This window comes from Phaethon aethereus (assembly GCF_964289735.1).
Source record: "Phaethon aethereus genome assembly, chromosome: 13".
NCBI lineage: Eukaryota > Metazoa > Chordata > Aves > Phaethontiformes > Phaethontidae > Phaethon > Phaethon aethereus.
Genome location: NC_138589.1, coordinates 1,100,407 through 1,120,654, shown reverse-complemented (window position 1 = coordinate 1,120,654; position 20,248 = coordinate 1,100,407). Strand labels below are relative to the sequence as shown.

At 67.7% G+C, this 20,248-nt stretch overlaps 1 protein-coding gene across 1 annotated transcript; it reads left to right on the top strand.

Annotated features, from left to right (window-relative positions):
* Window positions 1-222: 222 nt before the first annotated feature.
* On the top strand, window positions 223-19,251 carry CARMIL2 (capping protein regulator and myosin 1 linker 2; the record flags this gene model as incomplete). The annotated part of the gene is given in 42 exon segments (XM_082005837.1): window positions 223-415; window positions 1,437-1,528; window positions 1,645-1,695; window positions 2,000-2,059; window positions 3,101-3,222; window positions 3,455-3,552; window positions 4,211-4,281; window positions 4,783-4,856; window positions 5,780-5,855; window positions 5,932-6,020; window positions 6,374-6,494; window positions 6,496-6,558; window positions 6,560-6,621; window positions 6,623-6,714; window positions 6,940-7,049; window positions 7,269-7,346; window positions 7,668-7,744; window positions 7,829-7,933; window positions 8,199-8,268; window positions 8,379-8,460; window positions 9,315-9,411; window positions 9,621-9,678; window positions 10,125-10,297; window positions 10,471-10,539; window positions 10,719-10,812; window positions 10,888-10,983; window positions 11,341-11,463; window positions 11,735-11,848; window positions 11,970-12,145; window positions 12,245-12,332; window positions 12,732-12,848; window positions 13,315-13,381; window positions 14,452-14,723; window positions 15,919-16,022; window positions 16,405-16,810; window positions 17,087-17,206; window positions 17,528-17,564; window positions 17,727-17,795; window positions 18,058-18,354; window positions 18,532-18,639; window positions 18,879-18,989; window positions 19,076-19,251. Coding segments are annotated over 42 exon segments (4,605 nt in total). The 5' UTR covers window positions 223-375.
* Window positions 19,252-20,248: the final 997 nt, after the last annotated feature.

The window sequence follows — 20,248 nt, the reverse complement described above, 5'->3', positions numbered from 1 at the left end:
CAGGTCCTCAACCCTCCAAGGCTGCAGCCATGGGGAGATGACGCCGCTCCTGGCTGCGAGGCACCGGTGGGGTGTCCTGCTCGCCCAGGCGAGGCCACGCGGGAGGAGGAAGGGCTGGGCAGGGATGCCCCTCTCCTCCCGACCGGGCCGGTGGGCCGCCGGCGCCGTCGCTTTCATTTCGCTTCTCTTGCTCGGGTGGTAAATCTGGCCTGACGGGGCAGGAAGAGGCACCGAGTGCCGGGAGGGGGAGGAGGCAGCGGCGCTGCCGGTTGGTAACCTCCGCGCTTCCTCCCGGCGAGGGTGCCTTTCCCGTGGCACCCAGGGACGCTGCCCTGACACCCGCATCCCCGGGCGGGTGACCCCCCGGTCCCAACCATGGCCGGGTCCCCCGGAGGGATCCCCGCTGAGCTGCAAGGTAAGCGTCGCCCGCTGCCGGGGCACCGATGCCACATGGGAAGCGCCGGTACGGGGCCTGCTGGGCCCCGGTTTGCCGTGCCGGGGTTAGCAGAGTCGCTTTCGGGTTCCTCGTCAGCAGCAGCCGTGGTTCGGGGGGGGATCTTGCCCCCGAAGCTCGCGCGCTCGAGGATGCTCCTTGGGCTGAAAGCGTCCCCGGAGAACAGGCTGGATCCTCGAGGACGTGCTTCCCCGTGGCTCCTGCTGCCCGGTTTGTGGGCGCAGCCCGGTGCGGCTCGCTCCCACCGGCTCGGGGTCCCCAGGGAGGCACGGCTCGCAGCCCGGCTCCCCGGCGGCACAAGGGATGCCCGAAGTACTTCTGCTCCCAGCCTTCCCTCCTTTGATCGAAAAAGCAAAAGGCCGCGGAGGTCTCGGGGTCCTGCGTCCTCCCCAGCCCCACCGAGGCGTGCGGCGGGGTGGGGATGGCCGGCTCGCTGCGTCCCCACGGCCCCAGCTCATGCTGGTCTGCGGCGGCTGCGGGAGCGACCGGTTTGCAAACGCAAGTCGACCGGCACGGACGACCACCCGTGTAGGTCACGGCCGGGAGAGTTCCCCCCCACCCACAAAAAAAAATGCAAAAGCGGAATACGTCGCTGGCCGCGCCGCGGGGAGGAGGGGCTTGGGTGCCGGTGGTAAATTTGGGAAGGGAGGAAGAGGAACCGGGACCCTCTTGTCGCTCAGCGCCAGCTCCCAGTGTGCAAGGCAGCACGCCCGGCGCAAACCGGCGGCCCCGAAGCCCCGCGCTCGGTCGAGGCCGCGGAAGCCGACGGAGACGCGGATTTACCACCCGAGCAGCGAACGAGACCCAAAGCTGGTCAAGGAGCGCGTGGCTTAGCCGAGAGAGCAGCCAGGGTCTGACCGTCGGGTGTGGATGGAGAGGGGTTGTTTCGGGGGGAGACGGCGTCCCCGAGGGCAGTGGGGCACACGGGAGAGGACCCGGGGTGGCTTCAGCCACGACGTCATGGGGACGTCGGTCTTTTCAGAGGGCATCGCCGCCTTCCTGGGGACGAAGAAGATCCTCCTGGTGACCAGCGTCCAGCTGCAGGTGAAATCCAAGTACGACGACTATGTCTTGGTAGGTGCCGAGTCCAGCCTGGCTCCCGCTTTCCCCAGGCAGCCGTTTCGCGGCCGCAGAGGGGGACGGGGGTGGCTCTCGTGTCACCCCTGCCCCACCGATGTCCCCTTGCCTAGGTACTGACGCCCTGGCGAGCCTACGTGCTGCCGGCGATGCTGCCGGTGAGGGTAAGTGCCGGGGTCCCCGCGCCACCGTAGGGCCCTGTGGCTCCCGGGCGGTCATGGCTCGGCTGCTTGGGGCACCGGGGTGGGCGTGCCGTGGGTCCGCCGGGCCACCAGGTCCGGAGAACCCCCCTGGGAGCAAGGTGAGGAGGAGGAGGACGGGGTGAAGGGGAAGGGAGGTTGGGGTCAGGGGGCTGGTGAAGGCTGGGGGGCACGGCCGGAGGCGTGGGAAAGGCTGGGAGCTGGGGAGCACCCTTGGGTCCCCCTTCTCCGTCGGCGCCGGGGCTGATCCCGCTCCTCTCGCCCCCAGGTTCACAGCAGCTTCAGCTTCCTGGAGGTGCGGGAGATGACGGTGCGAGAGCCCAGCTTGGTGAGCGGCACCGAGACCCGCGGCAAACCCGGCCCGGCCACCCACCCCACCTTGTGCCCGCCTCCCCCCACGGCAGCCCCCGGCCCGGAGCACCCAGGGGTGCTGGGGGGTGAGCGCGGGCGCCTGCGCCCCGTCCCCTCCGGCAGCCGCAGGCTGGCCGCGGCACCTCCCGCCCGGCAGGGACGAGGTGACAAACGGCTCCGGGCTTACGGAGGCGAAGCCAAATTTAGCAGGAGGGTGTTTTTAAACCCCGGTAATCCTCTTAGAGGCCTGCGCCCGGGCCAGATGCGGCGGCTGGGAGCGGTGGAGGAGAGGAACGGGACGCTCCGGTTCGGATGGGTCGGCCGAAACGGGGCCGTGGTCCTCGTTAACCTCTTCCTCGGCCTTCGGGCTCGTTAAAGCATCGCCAGCGGTGACAGCCCCGGCCTCGGAAAGGGGTTTTGCCGCTCGCCGGCCGGAGCGGGGGGGGCAGCTGGCCGGGCTGTGGGGGGTTCAGGGGCGACCGAACCGCAGGCAGAGTGCAGGCAGGGCTGTGCCCCGGCAGCCCCGGGCTCCGGCGGAAGCGCCGTCCTCGCCCGATGCCAGCAGATAATTGCCATCCCGCAGGCCGCGATCGGCGTAATTAAATCAGGGAGCGTGTTGCCATGGGAGTTTTCTTTTTTCCTTTCTCTCTGGTAGGAACCCAAAGCTAAAAAACCCTCAAAACCCGATTAGATAAATTCAGGGAGGAAACCTCCGTCCTCCGGCTGCAGGCAGGGCCGAGGCTACTCTCCCCCCCACATTGCTTCGGGCTGCTTTTGCGTGAATTTTGGGGAGGTTTATGCCTTATTCCGGCACCTTACGCACTCTTTAATGTATTTTATCCTAAATTCCTGGCGCTCGGAGCCTCCCCTGTGCTCACACCGCTCTGGGCTGGGTTGGTAGAGAGCGGCTGGGTGTTTCCAGCGAGGAGCTGATGGCTGTGGCCGCCGTGTCCGGGGGCTTGGGGACGCTGCGTGCTGCCAGCCTGCTCAGGCATCTCCCATCCTTTGGACCTCGCAGGTTGTCATAGAAACGGATGCCGCATCTTACGCCTTCCGGTTCATGTCCTTTGACGATTTGGAGCAAGTTGTCATCCATGTCACCATGTCACTTAAGAAGGTCTTTCCAGACTCATCCCCTGGGTAAGGATCTTCTGCTCCTCGGGGGTAGTTGTGTAGGTACCAGAGCAACCTCTTTGCTCAGAAAAGCCCCAAATATGGGATGGGTTCAAAATTAACACCTTTTAAGCAGCTGAGGGGAAACAGACTCGGGAACACTCTGGCCATCCTCACGCAGAGAAAGGTTGTAGCTAAGCCTCGAGCGGTGGGGATGCTCTTCTCCCAGCCCACCGCCACCGCTCTGGTCCTTCCTCAGGATGCTGCTCAAGAATTCTCCGCCCAACCTGTACGAGAGGATCCAGCGGATCACGGACTCACTGGAGGAGATGCTGCAGAGCAGCCCCGGGCCCTGCGGTAAGCCCCATTTTTTTTTTTTTTTTTTTTTTTTCTTTTTTCCCCCCAAACATCTCCCCCAGGGTGGTTCAGGAGGGTTGGAGCACCCTGGGGACCACCACAGCTCGACGTCCATCAAGGCTGACTCTGCTGGCAGCCCCCACCTCTGCTGGCAGGGCACCCATGGGGGCTGAGGTGGGAAGGAGCCCTGCTGGTGGGGTCTGCTCTCCACCAGCCCACCCCATCCCACGAGGCAGGAGCAGGTTTGAGGGGACGTAGTTCTCCAGAAAGGAGCAGGACATCCATGAGGGCAAGGATGCTTGGCGTCCACCCGTGAGGATGCGCGGCTCGTGGGTGCTTCCACCCACCTCGTAGGGCGTCGCCGCGGAGCCGGGGGCTTTTCCTGGCGTGGTTTGGAGTAGGATCCCTCCGTTACCATCACAGCGATGCGCTTTGCCTGGTATGGATGCGGATCAAGCAAAGCACGCCGTGTTGTGCCATCGCTTTTGGGCTGAGGGTAGACCACGCAGGACCTTCTGGCCCCACTGAGGAGGGAAGAGAGAGCCCTCAAAGTCCCTTTTGAGCCCCCTTTATCCCTCCACTGCTTCCTGCCCTCCCCAAAGGTCTTCCCCGCGTTCCTACGGGAAGGTCTGCCGCCAAGACCGCCTTCTCTTTGCAGGGGGGTTTTCAGAGACCTACGCTGCTTTATGTGATTACAACGGCTTTGCCTTCCGTGAGGAGATCCAGTGGGTAAGTTGGTCCGTCCCATGGAAGAAGAGATGGACGACAGGGTGCCGGGTGGCAGGCAGGGACCACCCCAGGGACCTGCTCCTTGGTGGGGTGGAACCCAAGTGCAGGGTGGGGATGAGATGCCTTGGGACCAGGTTTTGTCCCAGGCTGTCACCTAAGGAGAGCCCCTGGAAATCTGGGACCTTGCTGGGTGTCCCTAGTTGAGGAGAACCCTGCTGGGACCCAGCCACAGCAGGACCAGCAGTCCCCCCTCTTCCTCTGGGACACCGACTCCAGCCCGCCTCTCCCCGCACCCTCGTCCCCACCAGCCTGGGGGTGCGTTGCCTTCTTCTGGCCGGTCCCTGCAGAAGTGGTCCAAGACCCGCCAAGCTGTCCCACCAACCCAGGACACACGCCCTGCCAGCAGCAGCGCCGGGGGAGGTTTTTGGGCTCGGGGTTTAGGCAAGGGACTCCCCAGGACCAGGTGCTGAGCCTGATTCGTGCATCCGTCCATCCGGGCAGGATGTGGACAACATCTACCACAGCCAGGACTGTCGGGAGTTCAACCTGCTCGACTTCAGCCACCTGGAGAGCCGGTGAGTCCGCTGGCCGTGCCGCGCCAGCACCCATCTCCATCCTCCCCTCTCACAGCAGGGGTGTCCCGACGCCGAGTCAGGCGCTTTTATCGCTTTTCGCGCTCCGAGGATGCCACATCTGCAAGGCTGACGCTCCCCCGCAGCAAGGACGATGAGCCCCGTCCCGTGGGGCACCAGCCCCGAAGGGGGCCGGCCAGCCTCCTTTCTTCATTAAATTTAACACTCAAACAAGCCCGCGAGCTGCTCGCGGAGGCGCAAACCGAAAAAGCCGGTGCAAAACCGGCTTCTGGCAGCTCGTGTCTGTCAGGTGTTTCCCTATGCAAAGCAGCTGGCGCTGCTCCCCCGTGCATATAGAAATATATGTAACGCGTAGCTGTTATGGGGTTATCGGCTCGTAGCGGGCCGTGAGCTCTGGCTGCGCCTGGATTTACCCCCGTGGGGCTCAGCCACGTCTTCATCCCGAGAAAGCTGGAGCGAGGGTTCAGCTGAAACTTGATTCCGGTCAAGCAAAACCTGGGTTGTTCTTTACACAAGAGCTCAGAATTAAAAAGAAAAAAAAAAAAAAAAAAAAGGGGGGGGGTTGACAGAAGTATGCAAACATTTTGATTAATTTTATTTTCCCTGAGGGAATAATTTGGGGAAGCTGAGCTGTGTTTGAGGGTTGCTTTAAATTCATGGGTCCCAGTTCTGCTCTGTTGAACACTTGGGCACCCCAGGGTTGGGCGTCTTGGGGCACCCCAGGGTTGGGCGTCTTGGGGCACCCCAGGGTTGGGCGTCTCAAGGCATCCCAGGGTTGGGTGTTGTGGGACATCCCAGGGTTGGGCGTCTTGGGGCACCCCAAGGTTGGGTGTCTCGGGGCACCCATTTGGGACCAGGCTTGGCTCAGCCTGGCCCCTGACTCCCTCGTCCTTGTCACCCTACAGAGACGTGGCACTGAGCGTCGCCGCCTTGTCCTTCAACCTGTGGTTCACCAAGCTCTCCTGCAAGGACTTCAGGCTGGTGAGTGCTACCGCCGCGGCGCTGGGAGCACCGGAGGTGGCCGGGTTTCCAGAAGGGCTTTCCTCTCCCCTGCCAGAACCAGGAGATCTCGGAGCAGCTGCTCTACATGCTCAGCAAATCGGTGACGCTGGAGGAGCTGGCGCTGGAAAACAGCGGGTTGAAAGCGTAAGCAAAGGCGTTGGCAGGGCCCTGGCGCGGTGATGAGCCGGGTCTCGGCAGCCCGGTGGTGTTCCGGGCGCGTGCACGGAGGTCCGTGGACGCATGTGCGGGGGGGGTGGGTGCTGGTGCGCCATCCCCTCCATGGCATGAAGCTCGCTGGGAGCAGAGACCTCCCCCCATAGCCTGGAGGCCAACAAACAGCACCCACCCTTGGAGATGCTCTGCTTTCTCCTGCTGGCTCCTCAGGCAGAGCCACCTCTGCCAGACGGGCAGGAGCTGGTGGCACGTCCCCGTTAAGGCTATAGGGGGTTGGTGGCCATGTCTCCTGGAGGTGGCCCGGGTGATCCTTCTCCCCGCAGGGACTTTGCCCAGAGGATGGCCCAGGCGCTCAGCAACCATCCCGACTCCGTCCTGCACACCATCAACCTTGCTGGCAACCAGCTGGAAGACAGAGGTACCGGGCTTCGGGGCCAGGATGAGTTTCTCACTCATGAAAACTAATGTTCAACTCCAGATCCCACCAGCAGCTGCCCCCCGCCCCAGGGGCTGTAGCTCGGGGCGGGATGGCCACCCGCCTGCACTGCCGCGGCCGCTCAGGGCTCTCTTTCATCAGGGGTCGTCGCCTTCAGCCGGCACGCGGAGAAGAATCCCAGGGGTCTGCGGAGCCTCAGCTTGGCCAGGACGATGCTCACTGCCAAGGGTACAGCCCGGCATCCCGCTCCCTGCCTGGGCACCGTCCGCCACGGCGGTGCCTGGGGACAAGCTGGCACCAAAGGGATGGCTGGAGGGGCTGCAGGGGCACCCCGGAAAGGACGTCGCCAGGGATGGGGTGTCCTGCTGCCCCAGCTGTCGGGAAGCCGGGAAGCGCCCCTTCCTCTGCTCCACGGTGCAGGGGACCCACGGGCGTCCCTCTTTCCCCGAGCAGGGATGAGCACGTTGTGCAAGGCCCTGGCGGATAACAAAGCCGTGGGATCCTCCCTCCGGCACTTGGACCTCTCCGGAAACCCTGGCACCCTGGCCGGGGACGATGCTGGCGTGAGTGCCCGGGCTTGCGGCACATGGGTCTCCTTGCCGGGAGGGTGGGAGACGCCCCCGGGAGCCAGGATGTGTCCCGGGAGCAAGGATGTGTCCCAGGAGCCAGGGGCGCGGGGCTGGGCAGGAGGGAGGCTGGAGCTGGGCTTTCTGGGCTGTAGGGTGCGGGGTTGGGGCTTCAGGGTCCCGGGCAAAAAGCCACCGAGCCCTCCCCGCCCGCAGAACCTGCAGAGCCTCCTCCGGCAGTGCCGCTCGCTCGCCCACCTCAGCCTGGCCGGCACCGACTGCCCTTTGGATGCCGTGAGTACCCGCGCCGGGGGGTCCCGGCGGCGAGCCCCCGCCCTCAGCCCCGCTTCCGAAAGCCCGCCGCGCCGCTGGGGAGTGCTGCCACGGGGATGGGGAGACGGGGCGGGCGCGGGGCGGTGGGCAGCCGGCCCGGGGGTGGGCTGGGGGACATCTGGGTTCAGCAGGAGGAAGGAGGAGGGAACCCCGGCGCGGGGCAGGACCCCTTAAGAACCTCCCGCGGCTCGTCCCGCGCCGTCCCCCGTCCGCCCCGCCGGCTGCGCGAGGGGGCCGCAAGCGCCGGCCGGCGGCTCCTCGACGCGCCCCCCACCCCGGCAGCTTTTTGGAGCCCTGGTCCCCGGGTGCTGCGCCAGCCTCGTCCATCTGGACCTCTCCAAAAACGCGTACTCCCACAAGTAAGTCAGTCCCCCGCGGTGGCGGCGGAGGGGAGCGCGGCAGCCGGGCGGGCGATGATGCCGCCTCGCGCCCGTCCTTTTCAGGAGGGTGAAAACCATCTCCCCTGATGTCAAGGAGTTTTTCAGCCAGGCCTGCGCCCTCAGGCACGTCTCGCTGGCGGGTACCAAGCTGCCAGCGGACGCTGTAAGGTGAGGTGGGGCTGCGAGGCATCCCCCCGCACCCCCCAAGGGGAACGGATTCGGGGCGAGCGCGGTCCGGGCTGGGGGACGCAGGCACGGACCTCGCTCGGGGCGTTGCACGTGTCGAGAGGGCTGGTGGGGAGGGTGGAGGGGGCTGCGAGGGGTAGAACTCCGGGAAGGGTGTCTTCTCCGGCGCCCCGGCCCCACCGCCGGGGGTGCCCCACGGTGGGTGCTGGTTGCTCGTGCTGATGGGTGGCTCCGGCGACCCTTCCAGGGCGCTGCTGCAAGGGCTGGCGGACAACAGTCGCGTCAGTGACCTGCGCCTGGACCTGAGCAGCTGTGAGGTGAGGGGCCAGCACCCGCGGGGCTGGGGTGACCTTCCCGACGGCAGGATCCCGTTCGCGGGGCTCGGCGCTTCCCCTTGTGCTGATGGTGTCTTGCTGTTTCTTCCAAGCTGAGATCAGCGGGGGCCCAAGTCATCCAGGACCTCCTCCCCGACGCCAGCTCCATCAGCCACCTGGACTTGTCTGACAACGGTAGGTTGCTTTTTTCCCCAGCTGGTTGAAGATCTCGGCAGGTCCAGCCACCACGGGCTTTTCGGCAGAGGCCAGCTCAGCCCCAGCGCCTCGGGAGGTTGTGGGAGTCCCCAGGGAGACGGGTGGGACCTGCTGCTCTTGCCCACCTCTCGGCCATGCTGGCTAACGCGACGTGGAGCTGCACGTGTCACCGGTAGAAGTCCTTCAGCAGCGGCAGCCGCAGTGGTACAAGCTGTGTCTCGCGGGGGTGAAGGCGCCCAGCGGCCAGCAGTGGTTTCCCACCTGAGAAATTACCACCTCTGTCAGGATTTAGGGCTTTTTACCCCCAAAACCACCACACACACACACACACACACCCCCCCCCCGTTTCCCACGGTGGGCAGTCCCTATGTGTCCTCTTCTCGCTCTGCTGATGTCCTCCCTGGTGCGACGGGCCTCTTCCAGCGCGGTGGGCAGCGGTGGTGGCCCTTCCCTCTCCCCTCATTCAGAGAGAAAGCGTCTCCAGCATGGGACGTGGGGCCATTTCTTTGCCCCCTCAGGCCTCAGGACCTGCCAAAAATTCTCGTTTCACATCTTTCCTGGTGCAAGCCTCTCGAGCTCGCTGAGTCACGGGATCAGGAAGGTTGGAAAAGACCTTGAAGGTCATCAGGTCCAACCGCCAACCCAACACCACCGCGCCCACTCCACGAATCTGAGGTGGTCTTGCGTGGGGTGGGCTTAAGGATGTCGCCTTGCCGAATTTTCCCCGGGGATGCCACAGCCCTGAGGATGGGGGGTGCAGGCAGCTGCCTGCGCGCTGTCAGGACTGCATCGTGTCGTCCAGCATGCCGGTGGGTGTCTCCCATCCCTCGCAGGCTTTGACCCCGACATGGTGACGCTGGTGCTCTCCATCGGCAGAAGCAAGTCCATTAGGCACGTCTCGCTGGGGAAGAACTTCAACATCAAGTCCAAGTAAGCGCAAGATCGCAGCGCCGGGCCAGGAGCCGTCCGGGCGCCGCGCGCCCAGCTCGCCTCTCCCCCTCATCCAGGCCCACGGGCCGGTTGGGAACGCTGGGGATTGCCCGTTCCAACCCAACGGGGAGCCCGGGGCTGCGGGGCGACCGTCGCCCGGTGCGGGGCCGCTGGCGTCCCTAACCCCCCTCCCCTCCCCTCTCCCACAGGGAAGGGCTGGTGGACGTCCTGCACCGCATCGTCCAGCTCACCCAGGAGGATGACTGCGTAAGTCCGGCTTGCCTTCGGCCTCCCCAACCATCTCACCCTCTGGCCTCCGTGCCGGGGGCCATCCGGACCCCTCCCAGCACAGGCTGGGAGCCTCCCTCCCTCCCTCCGTCCGAAGCCTCCTGCTCCTGTTTTCCTCCTGCCGAAGCGGATGCTCAGACGGAGAAGCGAAAGCTGTTCCCCGCCGCCGGGGAAAGTGGGAGCCGGCGCCGAGATGCTCGGTGTGACCCGGCTGCAGCCCAGCTCTACCCCCCCCCAAAAAAACCCCACCCCTCTTTCCTCCTCGCTGCCTGCCAGGCATCTGAGCTAAACCCAGGGTGTTGCCCGAGCACCCGTTCCCCTCCTTTTTTCGGGGGTTCGGCATGACTTGGGCTCCCCCAAGCCGGGGGGGATGCGTCCTGACGTGTGTCCTGGCCGCCTCTTGCCCTTCCTTGTCCCCTCTCCAGCCCCTCCGGTCCCTGTCGGTGGCCGAATCGCGCCTCAAGCTGGGAACCAACGTCCTGCTGAGCGCCCTGGGCAGCAACACCAGCCTCGTCGCCCTGGACATCAGCGGCAACGCCATGGGGGACACGGGGGCCAAGATGCTCGCCAAGGCCCTGCAGATCAACACGAAGCTCAGGTGGCCGCGGGGAGGGGGAACGGGGAGGGGGACGTACCGCCCCGTCTTTTAACCCTGGTTCCAGGCTTTTTGGTGCCTGGGGGTCAGATTCGGGGGCTCCCCTTTCCTGGCGCGCCGCGGCGGGTGGGCGCGCTGGGTGCAGGCAGGGCTCACCCGCGTCCTCCTCGTGGCAGGACCGTGGTGTGGGACAGGAACAACACGACGGCCCGCGGGCTCCTGGAGGTGGCTCAGGCTTTGGAGCGGTAAGGAGGGAGCAGCGTGGGTGCTCCCGGTTCGCCGCCCTCAAGAAGGGCCTTTAGCGTCAGGATGTCGCCGTCCCCGGGAGCCTCTTGTCCCCGTCGACGCCGCGAGCGCGCGGTGGGGATGAGCCCCGGGGGGTGGACGAGGAGGGGGTCCGGCTCACCCCCGCGCCGCCCGGCAGGAATTACACCCTCAAGGCGATGCCGTTGCCGCTGAGCGACGTGGCGCAGGCGTACCGCGGCAACCCGGAGCAAACGGAGGCGGCGGTGCACAAGGTGGGGGGGACGCGGGCTGGGGGGGAGCGCGGGGCCGGCCGCCGCCGGCCGCTCACGACGGCCTGCCTCTGGCAGCTCCAGTCCTGCCTGACGAGGAACCAGCTGCGGCGCGCGCTGCCCGCGCAGACCTTCCGCCTGCAGCAGGGCATCCTCACCGCCTCTTCCGAACAGGTTCGCTGGCCGAATTACGGCCGGGGGGGGGTGTGTGGGGGGGGTCGCCCTCCCCTGCCCCAAGCCGCCCCGCCGGCCCTCGCGAGCAGCACGAACCCCTTTTCCCGTCCCGTTCCTCGCTGCGACGCGAGCTCGCGCAGCGCGTGCCTGGCGCGCTCTGCCCGCTCGCCAGCCGCTCCCCACCACGCGGCGTCCCCCGTTACGAGGCGGGGATGCCCTGGGGCCTGTCCGCCCCACCCCGCCCCGCCGGCTCGGCCAGCACCGGCGCGTCCACCCCCGGCGAAGGTCGCGGCCGGGAGGGGAACCGGCGGCGGCCGCTCCGGCGGCGGCGCGTGACGCAGCCTCTCTCGGCTCCAGGTGGTGAAGGAGATCTGCCTGAGCGTGCAGAAGCGCGTCGACGTCCTCGGCGCCCGCCCGGGCAGGGAGGCGGACGTCCTCCGCGCGGAGGAGGCCATCAGGAACGCCAACCTCTCCGTCGGCGTGAGTCGGCCGCGCGGGGGAACCCCTCAACCCGCCTGGCTTCGGTTCAGGAGCAAAGCGGGTTTATTGATTAGTTAACGGCGTAATTAAGTTGTCCGGGAGGTCTGGCTGGGGCTGGCGGCGACGCACGCACGCACACACACACGCACACAAGGGCCAAGATGCCCAAGTCTGGCCCAGCAAAGCCAGAGCGGTGGGTCGGGTCTTCCCAGCCGACGCTCTTCGGCGGGGCAGCCCGGGGACAGTCGCGCTGTCTCTCTCCCGGTGGCAGGTCCTGCCCCTCTTGTACGAAGCGGCCAACGCCCCGCACCAGAGCGGCCAGCTGCGGCGCGAGCTGCAGCGTCTGACGGAGGAAGCGTCGCAGACCTGCGGCCGGGAGATCCAGGTGGGCGCCCAACGGGGACCTGCTGGTGGCACGGGATGACCAGGATGCGGCGTCTGCCGGAAACCACGTGGCTCCTGGTAGAAAAGACGCCGAAAGCTGCCCTTTCCTTCCCAAACTTCAGGCGATCATGCAGGCAGCGCTGGACACGGCGCGCAGCCTCTGCCCGGCCGTGGTGCAGAGGAGCGGGGTCAAGGACCAGCTGGTCAACGCCATGTCGGAGCGGATCTACCTCCAGGACCACCTCGACCTCGGCGCCGTCCTGGACCAGATGATCGCCGACGTCTTCAGCAAGCTGCAGTGGGTGGCGCGCCCTTCGTCCTTCTGGCTCCGCCGCCGGCTCTCGCCCGCGGGACCAGGCGGGGATTTTGGGGGGACACCCCTCTCTCTTGCCCCCAGTGAGATCAAGCTCTCCGTCACGGCCGCCGTGGCCGACTGCATCGTGGATGCCGCGCTGGGAGACCTGACCGTCGCCCAGTGCAAACTGGTGAGCGCTGGGGGATGCCAGCCCCTGCGGGACGGGGACGCTGGGATGGGGGGGCTGGGTACCCCGGCATCGCCCAGGCTCTGATCATGGATTTGCTGCCTGGGAAGCGGGGCAATTCCCACCTCGGCTGCTTTTCCTCCCAGGTAATCCTCTCCCGGTGCGGATGCCCGGAGGGGTGTCCGGGAGCGGCTGCGTGGTGGGGGGGGGTGCTGGGGTGAAGCCGGGCACCGGCCGCTCGTGCACCGGGGCAGCTGCGCCGGGGCTGGCAGCCGGCTAATCGGGCCTAAATCCCCTCAAATCCCGGCTGTGGGTAAGGGAGCGGAGCAGCACGGAGCACGCAGGGCGGCCGGGCGCGCTTCAGCCCCCGCGGATAATTTAAGCTCTTCCTAATGGTTTTAGGCAGAGAACCTCCCCAAGCAGGGGCTCGACCTCCCGGTGCTGCTGCCGGTGCCGGCTGAGGACGATGCCGCCGAGCCGGCGAGGGGCCGGGATCCTCCAGACCTCGCCGCGGAGGAGGTAGGGTCTGACCCCGCTGCCACCGCGTGACGCCCGGGCTATGACCCGCCTTTTATCCGCCTTACCGGATGATGCCGGGCTTAACGCCGCAGCCTCTCCGGGTGCACCGCAACCCCGGCACCCACCCCCGGCCAGCGCTTAAGGCAATTAGTGCCGGGAAATGGGACCGGTAGCCCACCCGGCCACGCTGCCCGCCCTGCCGGCACCGGGAGCGCGTCCTTGCGGTGCCACGCGCAGTCCCTCCGGCCGGTGGTTGCTTCGGGCCCTGGGGTCCAGTCCAGCACCACGGGGTCCCAGTCGAGAAAGCATTCATGGGCGGTTTCGGTGCCGCGCCGAAACGGCTGGGGTGCGGGTCTGGGGGTGATGGAGGGGTTGCGCGCCCATCACCGGGCTGGCTCCGGCTGCCGCGGGACGCCGCGGCCGGCTTGCCGACGCCGAAGCCGCCACCGTCCCTCTCCCCCCGCAGTACAAGATGGCCCTGCGGAGGAAAAACAAGCATTTCAGGAGCGTCCGGCCCACGCCAACTGTGAGAAGTAAGGCCACCGCGCGGCTTTCCCTTCATCGGGGCTCGGTGCGTGCCGTGCCGGGGCCCGGCAGGGGCGGGGGACTGGCGGCAGCGACTGGGGGGGGTGGGGGGAGCTGCCGGCCAGAGCCGTCCGCCAGGATGCTACGGGACGCTGGCGGGGGTCGGGCCCCTTCGGCGAGCCGCTCCCGGCGCCGCGGCATGGGTCTGCAGGCAAAGCCCACCGTGAGCTCGCTCTGGTGCTGGTTTCGGGGGGCTGGCTGGCGCAGCCCCCACGGGTGGCCGGGTAAACGCCCTGAGCTCCCTCCCTGCGTGGCCAGGCAGGGATGGGGGGTTCGTCCACGGTTCTCCCGTCTCCCCCCACCCTCCCTGGGAGCACCCTGGGCATTGGCATTGCCAAAACCCAGCCGCTACCCCAAGGACGCGGAGACGTTGTTCCACGGGTGCTCCCAGGTGCTTCGTCGCTGTCGCCCCACGGAGCCCTGTGCGAGGGGGGCAGGGGTTGGGGGGGGGGGCAGGAATTGGAGGGGGGGGTCCCGAGCAGCTGATGGGCGACTTCTGCTTTCCGGGGCTTTGGCTGCGCTGCGTGATTGGCTTTGGCTGAAGCAGAGCTCACGCCACGCGCCGGGCACCCGGGTGACCCCAGGGGACCCCTGACGTCCCCAAGCAGCACCCTGACCCCCACCCAGTGGGGTGACGGGGTGGGGGGGGAGCTACCTGCAGAGCAAAATGGGGTGCCTTTGTGGGTGCCGCTCGCTGGCAGAGCCTGTGCCGTACGGCCGCCGCGGGCTGGGGGGGCCAGCTCGGTCCCTGCTGGAGCACCCCCCCGCCGCCGCCGCCGTACACGCAGACCTCGGCGGGCTCCGGCTACACCGCAAAGCCGCAGCCCCGGGGGGTGCCACGCGAGCTGACGGCGGGCAGACGGCCACCCTCCCCTCCCCGCGGCGTGGCATGGCGCAGCCAGCGCCCCGCCGCGCGTGGGCGAAGGTGGCGGGGATGAGGATGAGGATGAGGATGAGGATGAGGATGAGGAGGCCTGGCGATGCCAGGTGCCAACTGAGGCCCTCTCGCCCCTCGTAGGCGTCTCGGAGCTGGAGCCGGCGGCGGGTAGGGACGCCGGCGGGCTCCGAGCTCACCGGGCGCCGCCGTCACTCAGCCTCGCCGCGCCGCCGGCACGCCCTGCCTCCACAAAGGATGCTGAGCCTGCGGGCGGCTCGCTCCCCTGCACGCAGCCTGCCACCGCCACCGGATCCCTTATGGACCTGCCGACCGCCGGCGAGAAGCTGGAGCACTGCACCAAAGCCAGGCCCCGGCCCAACCGCCGGCACAAGCAACCGCCCAGCAAACCCAATGTAAGCGGGGGGGCGGGGGGAGGCGGATTTGTGGGGTTTTTCCTGCTTTTTTTCCCCCAACTGGTCAAATTATTGCGGCGGATGTTCGCTGCAAAGCAGGGAAATGAGATGCGCGGAGCCACGGCCGGTTTATTATCCGGCGTTTCAACCGCTGCCGGAGCCCCCTCGGAGCCGGGGGGGGCAGCATGAAAGGATGGGCAGGGGGCTGGGGAGGAGTGGGGTGGGGGACACACCACCAGGGAAATCCTCCATCCCCGATCCTGCTGCCCGCTGGCAGACGCCGAGCGGCGAGAGCCGGCAGCGGGGAAGGGAAAAACCCGCAGAGTTCGGGTGCAGAGGGCCGGTGCATTCGGCAATGGCTCCGGCTGCCTCTCTCCTGCGCCCGATTTGCTTCCCCCCTCCACTCCCCCCCACCCTCCTCCATCCAAAACCCGTCGGCCCCGAAGCACCGGTGGCTGCGGCGGCTCCCGGTGACGCTGGTGGGGGCTCTGCCGGCTGCGGTGGGGTGGGTTTTGCCTCGTCCCACCCGCCACCCGAGGGGCGAGGAGTGGCTGGGGGTCCTGCCTTCGCAGCCCCCTTCCCAAAGGAAAAGTAACTTCTGGGTGCGGCCGGCGGAGGGTCCGGCTCCTGCCGGCATCGCCTCGTCCCCACGCCGCCGTGATGCAGCTGGATCCTGGCACAGCCCACCGCCACACTCGCCCTTGGACCGCGGTGGGACCAGCACCGCCGCGGGGCCGGGGGAGAGGGCAGGAGCCGTTTCCCGCAGGCAGGGGGGATGCTGGAGGCTGGCAGGGAGCGGGCAGGGCCCCGGGGGGCCCTCACCCATCTTTCCGCAGCGGGACGGGCACGCTTGGCACCCCGGGTTGGCCAAGCCTTGAGCAAGGACGGGCTTTGACGGACGTGACGTGGCAGGGAGAGCCGGTCTCGCACGGCTGGAACGGCTCCTGGGCAGCATCGATCCAGCCCTAACGAAAAGCCCTTATGGCTCGAAACGCCACCCACGGGTGCCACGCGCCAGGGTGAAGAAGGCGCCGCGGGAGGAAGGGCTTGGCCCCGGCGTGTGGAGCGGGTGGCCACCCCAAGGCTGGGCGTGAGGATGAGCACCAGCCTGAAGGATGCGGGTGGCGGGGGGGGGGGTCCAGGCTCGTGGCGTCTCTTCGCCCGGCGCCGCGCTGACGGCTGTGCTTGCTCGCAGGTGCAGCCCGTGGCCTGCCGCAATAGCGAGGACCGGAGCATCACCCGCGTGGACGAAGGGCTGGAGGACTTCTTTGCCAAGAGGCTCATCGCAGAGGAGCTGCCGTAAGCCCGAGGGGGTCCCCGGGGTCTCCTGCGCCCACCCCGCGCCCTGGCACGTGCCCGTCGCCAGGATTTCGCCTGCCCTGCAAACGCCGAAGGGATGCGGGGGAAAACATCCCTCCTTACGGCAGGCGCCCAGCTCAGGTGTCAGGGCCGGGATGCGGCCGTGGGGCGCAGGATGCGGCCAGCACCTTGCTCCCGCCGGCCCGGGGAGGGGCCGTGGGGGTCTGCCCCATAGCGGGGAGGCAACGGGGCAGCACCCGCGAGGTCCCGCGCTGGGAAGGGGTGCCTGGGGTCTGGATCCATCCCTTCGGGGTGGGCAGGGGGAAAAAAATGATCCCTAGCCCCTCGGCTCACCTCTCCCAACGCTTCATCTCTTCCCCAGCCCCACGGCTCCAGAGACCTCCCTGGGATCGGCCCCTCTGGCCCCCTCTGGCTCCCGCACCCTCAAGAAGAAAATCGGGAATTTTTTTGCCTTCAAGAAACCCAAATCCAGCTGGGGCTCGAGGTGTGAGAAGGAGCCCGAGGGTGGCCCCGCCGCCCCCAGAAGCAGGCGCTCGATGCTCAGTGACATTTTACGGGCCCCCGGCAAGGCGGGCGAGGCGGGCAAGCCGCTGAGTAAATCAGAGGAAGGGGGGCTCGCCGCCGAGCCCCAGGCAGAGCCCGAGCGCTGCCAGACCCCCGACTCCGCCCGCAGGATCCGGCCCAAGTACTCACGGGAGGGCAAGTCCCAGTCGCTCATTTTGCTGCCCGGTGAGGATGAGGACGCTCTGGGGGTCAGGCACGACAAGGTAAGTTCTTGTCGCCAAGCCGCCGCTGCTCTTCGGCTCGCCCGGTGGGTGCTGCTCCCACCCAAGGGCACCGGTGGGTGGGTCAGCTGGGCACCACCGGGGGAGGTGGGGACGCCGGAGCGATGGCTGGGGACATCGCCGCGGGGTTGCGGCCGTGCCGGGGTCTGCCAGGGACACGGGTGCTCGGGGACCGGGGCGCACTGTAGGCAGGGAGGTGGGTGCTGTGGGCGCTGCGCTGGGTGCCGTGGCCCTGGCAGGGCTGTGTCCGTCCCACAGAAGAGGCACCTGGAGAAGAGCGAGGGGGAGCTGCCTGGCTCCTTTGAGCAGCGCGTGCAGGTCGTGCTCCACCGCATCGGCGTCGCCAAGGGTCCGGCCGCGGAGGGCAGGAAGCAGCAGGTGGGGAGCGGCTCCGCTTTCGGGATGGGTCCTGCACCCGAAGGGCAGGCGGAAGAGGTGGCTCATGGGATCGGGGCCACTCCCGGCTCTGTGCCGCCACTGCCTGTGGCCTCTGTCCTGTCACCTAACCTCCCACAAGGGGACCGATATGCGGGCTCCTGTGCGCTGCATGGCGTCCGTCTGTCTGTCTGTCCCTCCTTCCCTGGCGTGCACCCATGCCCTGCACCACCCTCCCCGGAGCCTGGCAGCACCCTGCCCTCCGCCACCCATCGTCCCTGCGGGCGCTGCCCCCCTGACCCCCAGGTTTCTTCTCCCTTGCAGAGCAAAGACAGCGAGATCAAGAAAGCCGGCTCGGACGGTGAGGGGCCGCATCCTCCCCACCCTGACCCCCGCCCAGCTGGGCACGGGCGGGACCCTCAGCTGCAGGTCCCCACTGTGCCCCCCCCTCCGCCTTGCTGGGTGCTGGTGGCACTGGGAGGACCCCAGTACGCTGATGCCAGCTGGTGGCTTGTGCTTGCAGGGGACATCGTGGACAGCTCTGCGGGCTCCCCGCCCTCCCTGAAGGCTCGCACGCACTCCGTGTCCACAGGTGGGTCACCGGTGGGTGCCGGGTGGGGCGGGGTCACACCAGTCCCCGGGGCAGAGGGCTCTGTCCTCTCCGCAGTGCTGCATGGGGACCGGCGCAGGGTCCCACCCGTGGGAGGGTGCCCTGCACCCATGGGTGCCCAACACTGCCACTGGCAGACGGAAACCCAGCCCTGGGGTGGCTGCAGGCTGGGTCCCGGCGCCAAGCTCCATCCCCTGGGGCCATCGCCGCCAGGCACCCACCGTCTGTCCTGCCTTCCCCGCAGATGCGCCCTTCCGCAGCCCGGCTGCCATGATGGAGCCCGGCACCGGCCCGGCCGAGCCCCGGCCAGCCTGGAGAGCCCCGGGGAGGCGGCTGCCGGCCGAGCCGCAGGGCATCAGCTCCGACCAGCCCCGGCCTTCCTTTGTCCTGGCCGAGCCCAGCGGGCTGCCGGAAGCCGGAGGCCGGGAGGGCTGGAGCAGCAGCTTGCCGCGGCCAGGGAGGACCACGCCAGTGGCAGTGCCGCGGAGGGTCAGCCACGGCGGGGAGGTGGGTGCCGGCAGCCCCCTGCCCGACACCGAAGGTAGGGATGCGCGAGCTGCCGACGGGGTCCTGGCGTCCTGCCGCTGGGCCTGTTCCTGGAGCCCCTCGGGAGCAGAGGGCAGCAGGGACCCCAGCACCCAGCGCTGGGGGCTGCCGGGCGGCCGGTGAGCTGCAGGCTCTCCCCGCCGCCGACAGAAGCTCCCCGCTGCTTTTCCAGACAACCGGCTGACGCCGTGGCTGGCAGCGCCTCGGGGGACTGGCCGTCGAGCTGTGTCCGTCCACGAGGAGCAGCTCAGGGAGCCCGAGTGCCCGGCGGAGCTGGGAAGTAAGTGGGGGCTGGAGCAGGACCCCCGCGCCCCGCGTGCCGGAGGAGGCGGGCGATGGCACGGTGGCACCCCACGTGCCTGGTTGGTGGTGCCGGGGTGACACATAATGGCATCGCCACAGCGGGAAGGTGCTGGGAAGGGGGACTTGGCATTGGGATCGGCTCCGGCGCCAGCCAGCGGGAGCCAGGCAGCTGCGCCCCACCGTAACAGGGGGGTGGGTTGCGTTTCCTCCCCTCAGCGGGCACCGTCCCCCTGCGCCTGCGGCGGTCGCCCGTGTTCAAGCGGAGGACCAAGCACGACTCCCTCCCGGAGCCAGAGGCTGAGCCCGGACCGTCCTGGGATGCCACAGGTGAGATGCGATGCTCCCTGGCTAAAGCGGGCGTCGGGGGATCGAGGGTCCCCCCGCGCTCATGCCGGCATCCCCGACTTCTCTAGGTGCCACGCCGCCAGGCTGGCCCTGCGCCGGCCTGGAGGAGCCGCGGGCTGGAGCAGGCACCGAGAGCGAGTGGCCACAAGCCCCGGCACAAACTGTTGGCAACGCACAAGACTCAGCAGCCGTAGACCAAAGACGCCCGGCGCCAGGCCGGGGGGAGCCAGCCCCAGGACAGTGAAGCCCCCGCATGCCGCTGCACTGTCCCCGACAAAACCCTGCGATAGAGCGCGTGGTGCCCGGGCGATTGGCCAGCTGGAGCGCGGGTCTGCTCCGTGCCGCGCCACAGCCACAGCGCCGGGCTTACGACGGCATCGCCCGTCTTCCGCTGTGGGGAGGGCCAGGCCGCCAGCGTTGCCCGGGAGGGCTGGGACGCCCGGGGACCCATGCTGGAGCCCTCGGGATGCGCTGGGAGCTGGTGATTTTAGGCAGCGGATTTTGGGCTGGCAGAGCAGGCAGCAGCGGTGCTGGCGACCAGCCAATTTTTTAGCAAGCGTCACCAGGGCCCTTTCGCCTCTCCAGCTCCTCGCCCCGTGGGGTACCGCTCTCTCCAGCTCCCCCCCGAACCCCGCAAGCCGCAGGTTTCCACCGGTGGGACCACAGCCCATCGCGTTTCTGCCGTCCCCGCAGCTCTCCCAACGGCACCAGCGTTACCCCGACACCCAAGCGGCTTTCTCCCGCATCAACCTCCGCTCCGGACCAAACGCATTCCTTACACAGATGTTTACGACAAAGCAGCAACATGCTTCCTCCCCCCCTTTTTTTTTTTTAATACAAGAGCTGTGTATTTAAAAAATATACAATTTTTATTTTTAATTTCTACAGCATAACCCTGCGGGATATTTTTTGTAACAAACAGTGCAGGACCCTACCTAAACCAATCAATAAAACATCCAAACTCCTGCGCCGCCTTCGGAGCGGGGATGAGGTTGTGGGGCCTCCACCATTGCTGCCCCTCGTCCTACAGTGGCACCGGGTCACCTCCTGTCCCTGCTCACCGGGCCAGGGCAGGATGGAGAGGTGGGAGAGGGATGCCGGCTCACGCACAGGCGTCCCTGAACGGATGCTTTTCCCTTGCCATCTCAGCGCTGAGGGTGCTGGCCTCGAGCAGGTCATGTCCCCAGGGTCTCTGCAGCCAGGCCAACCCACTCAGCGGTCCCCCTGGGGGCAGGGGTCCT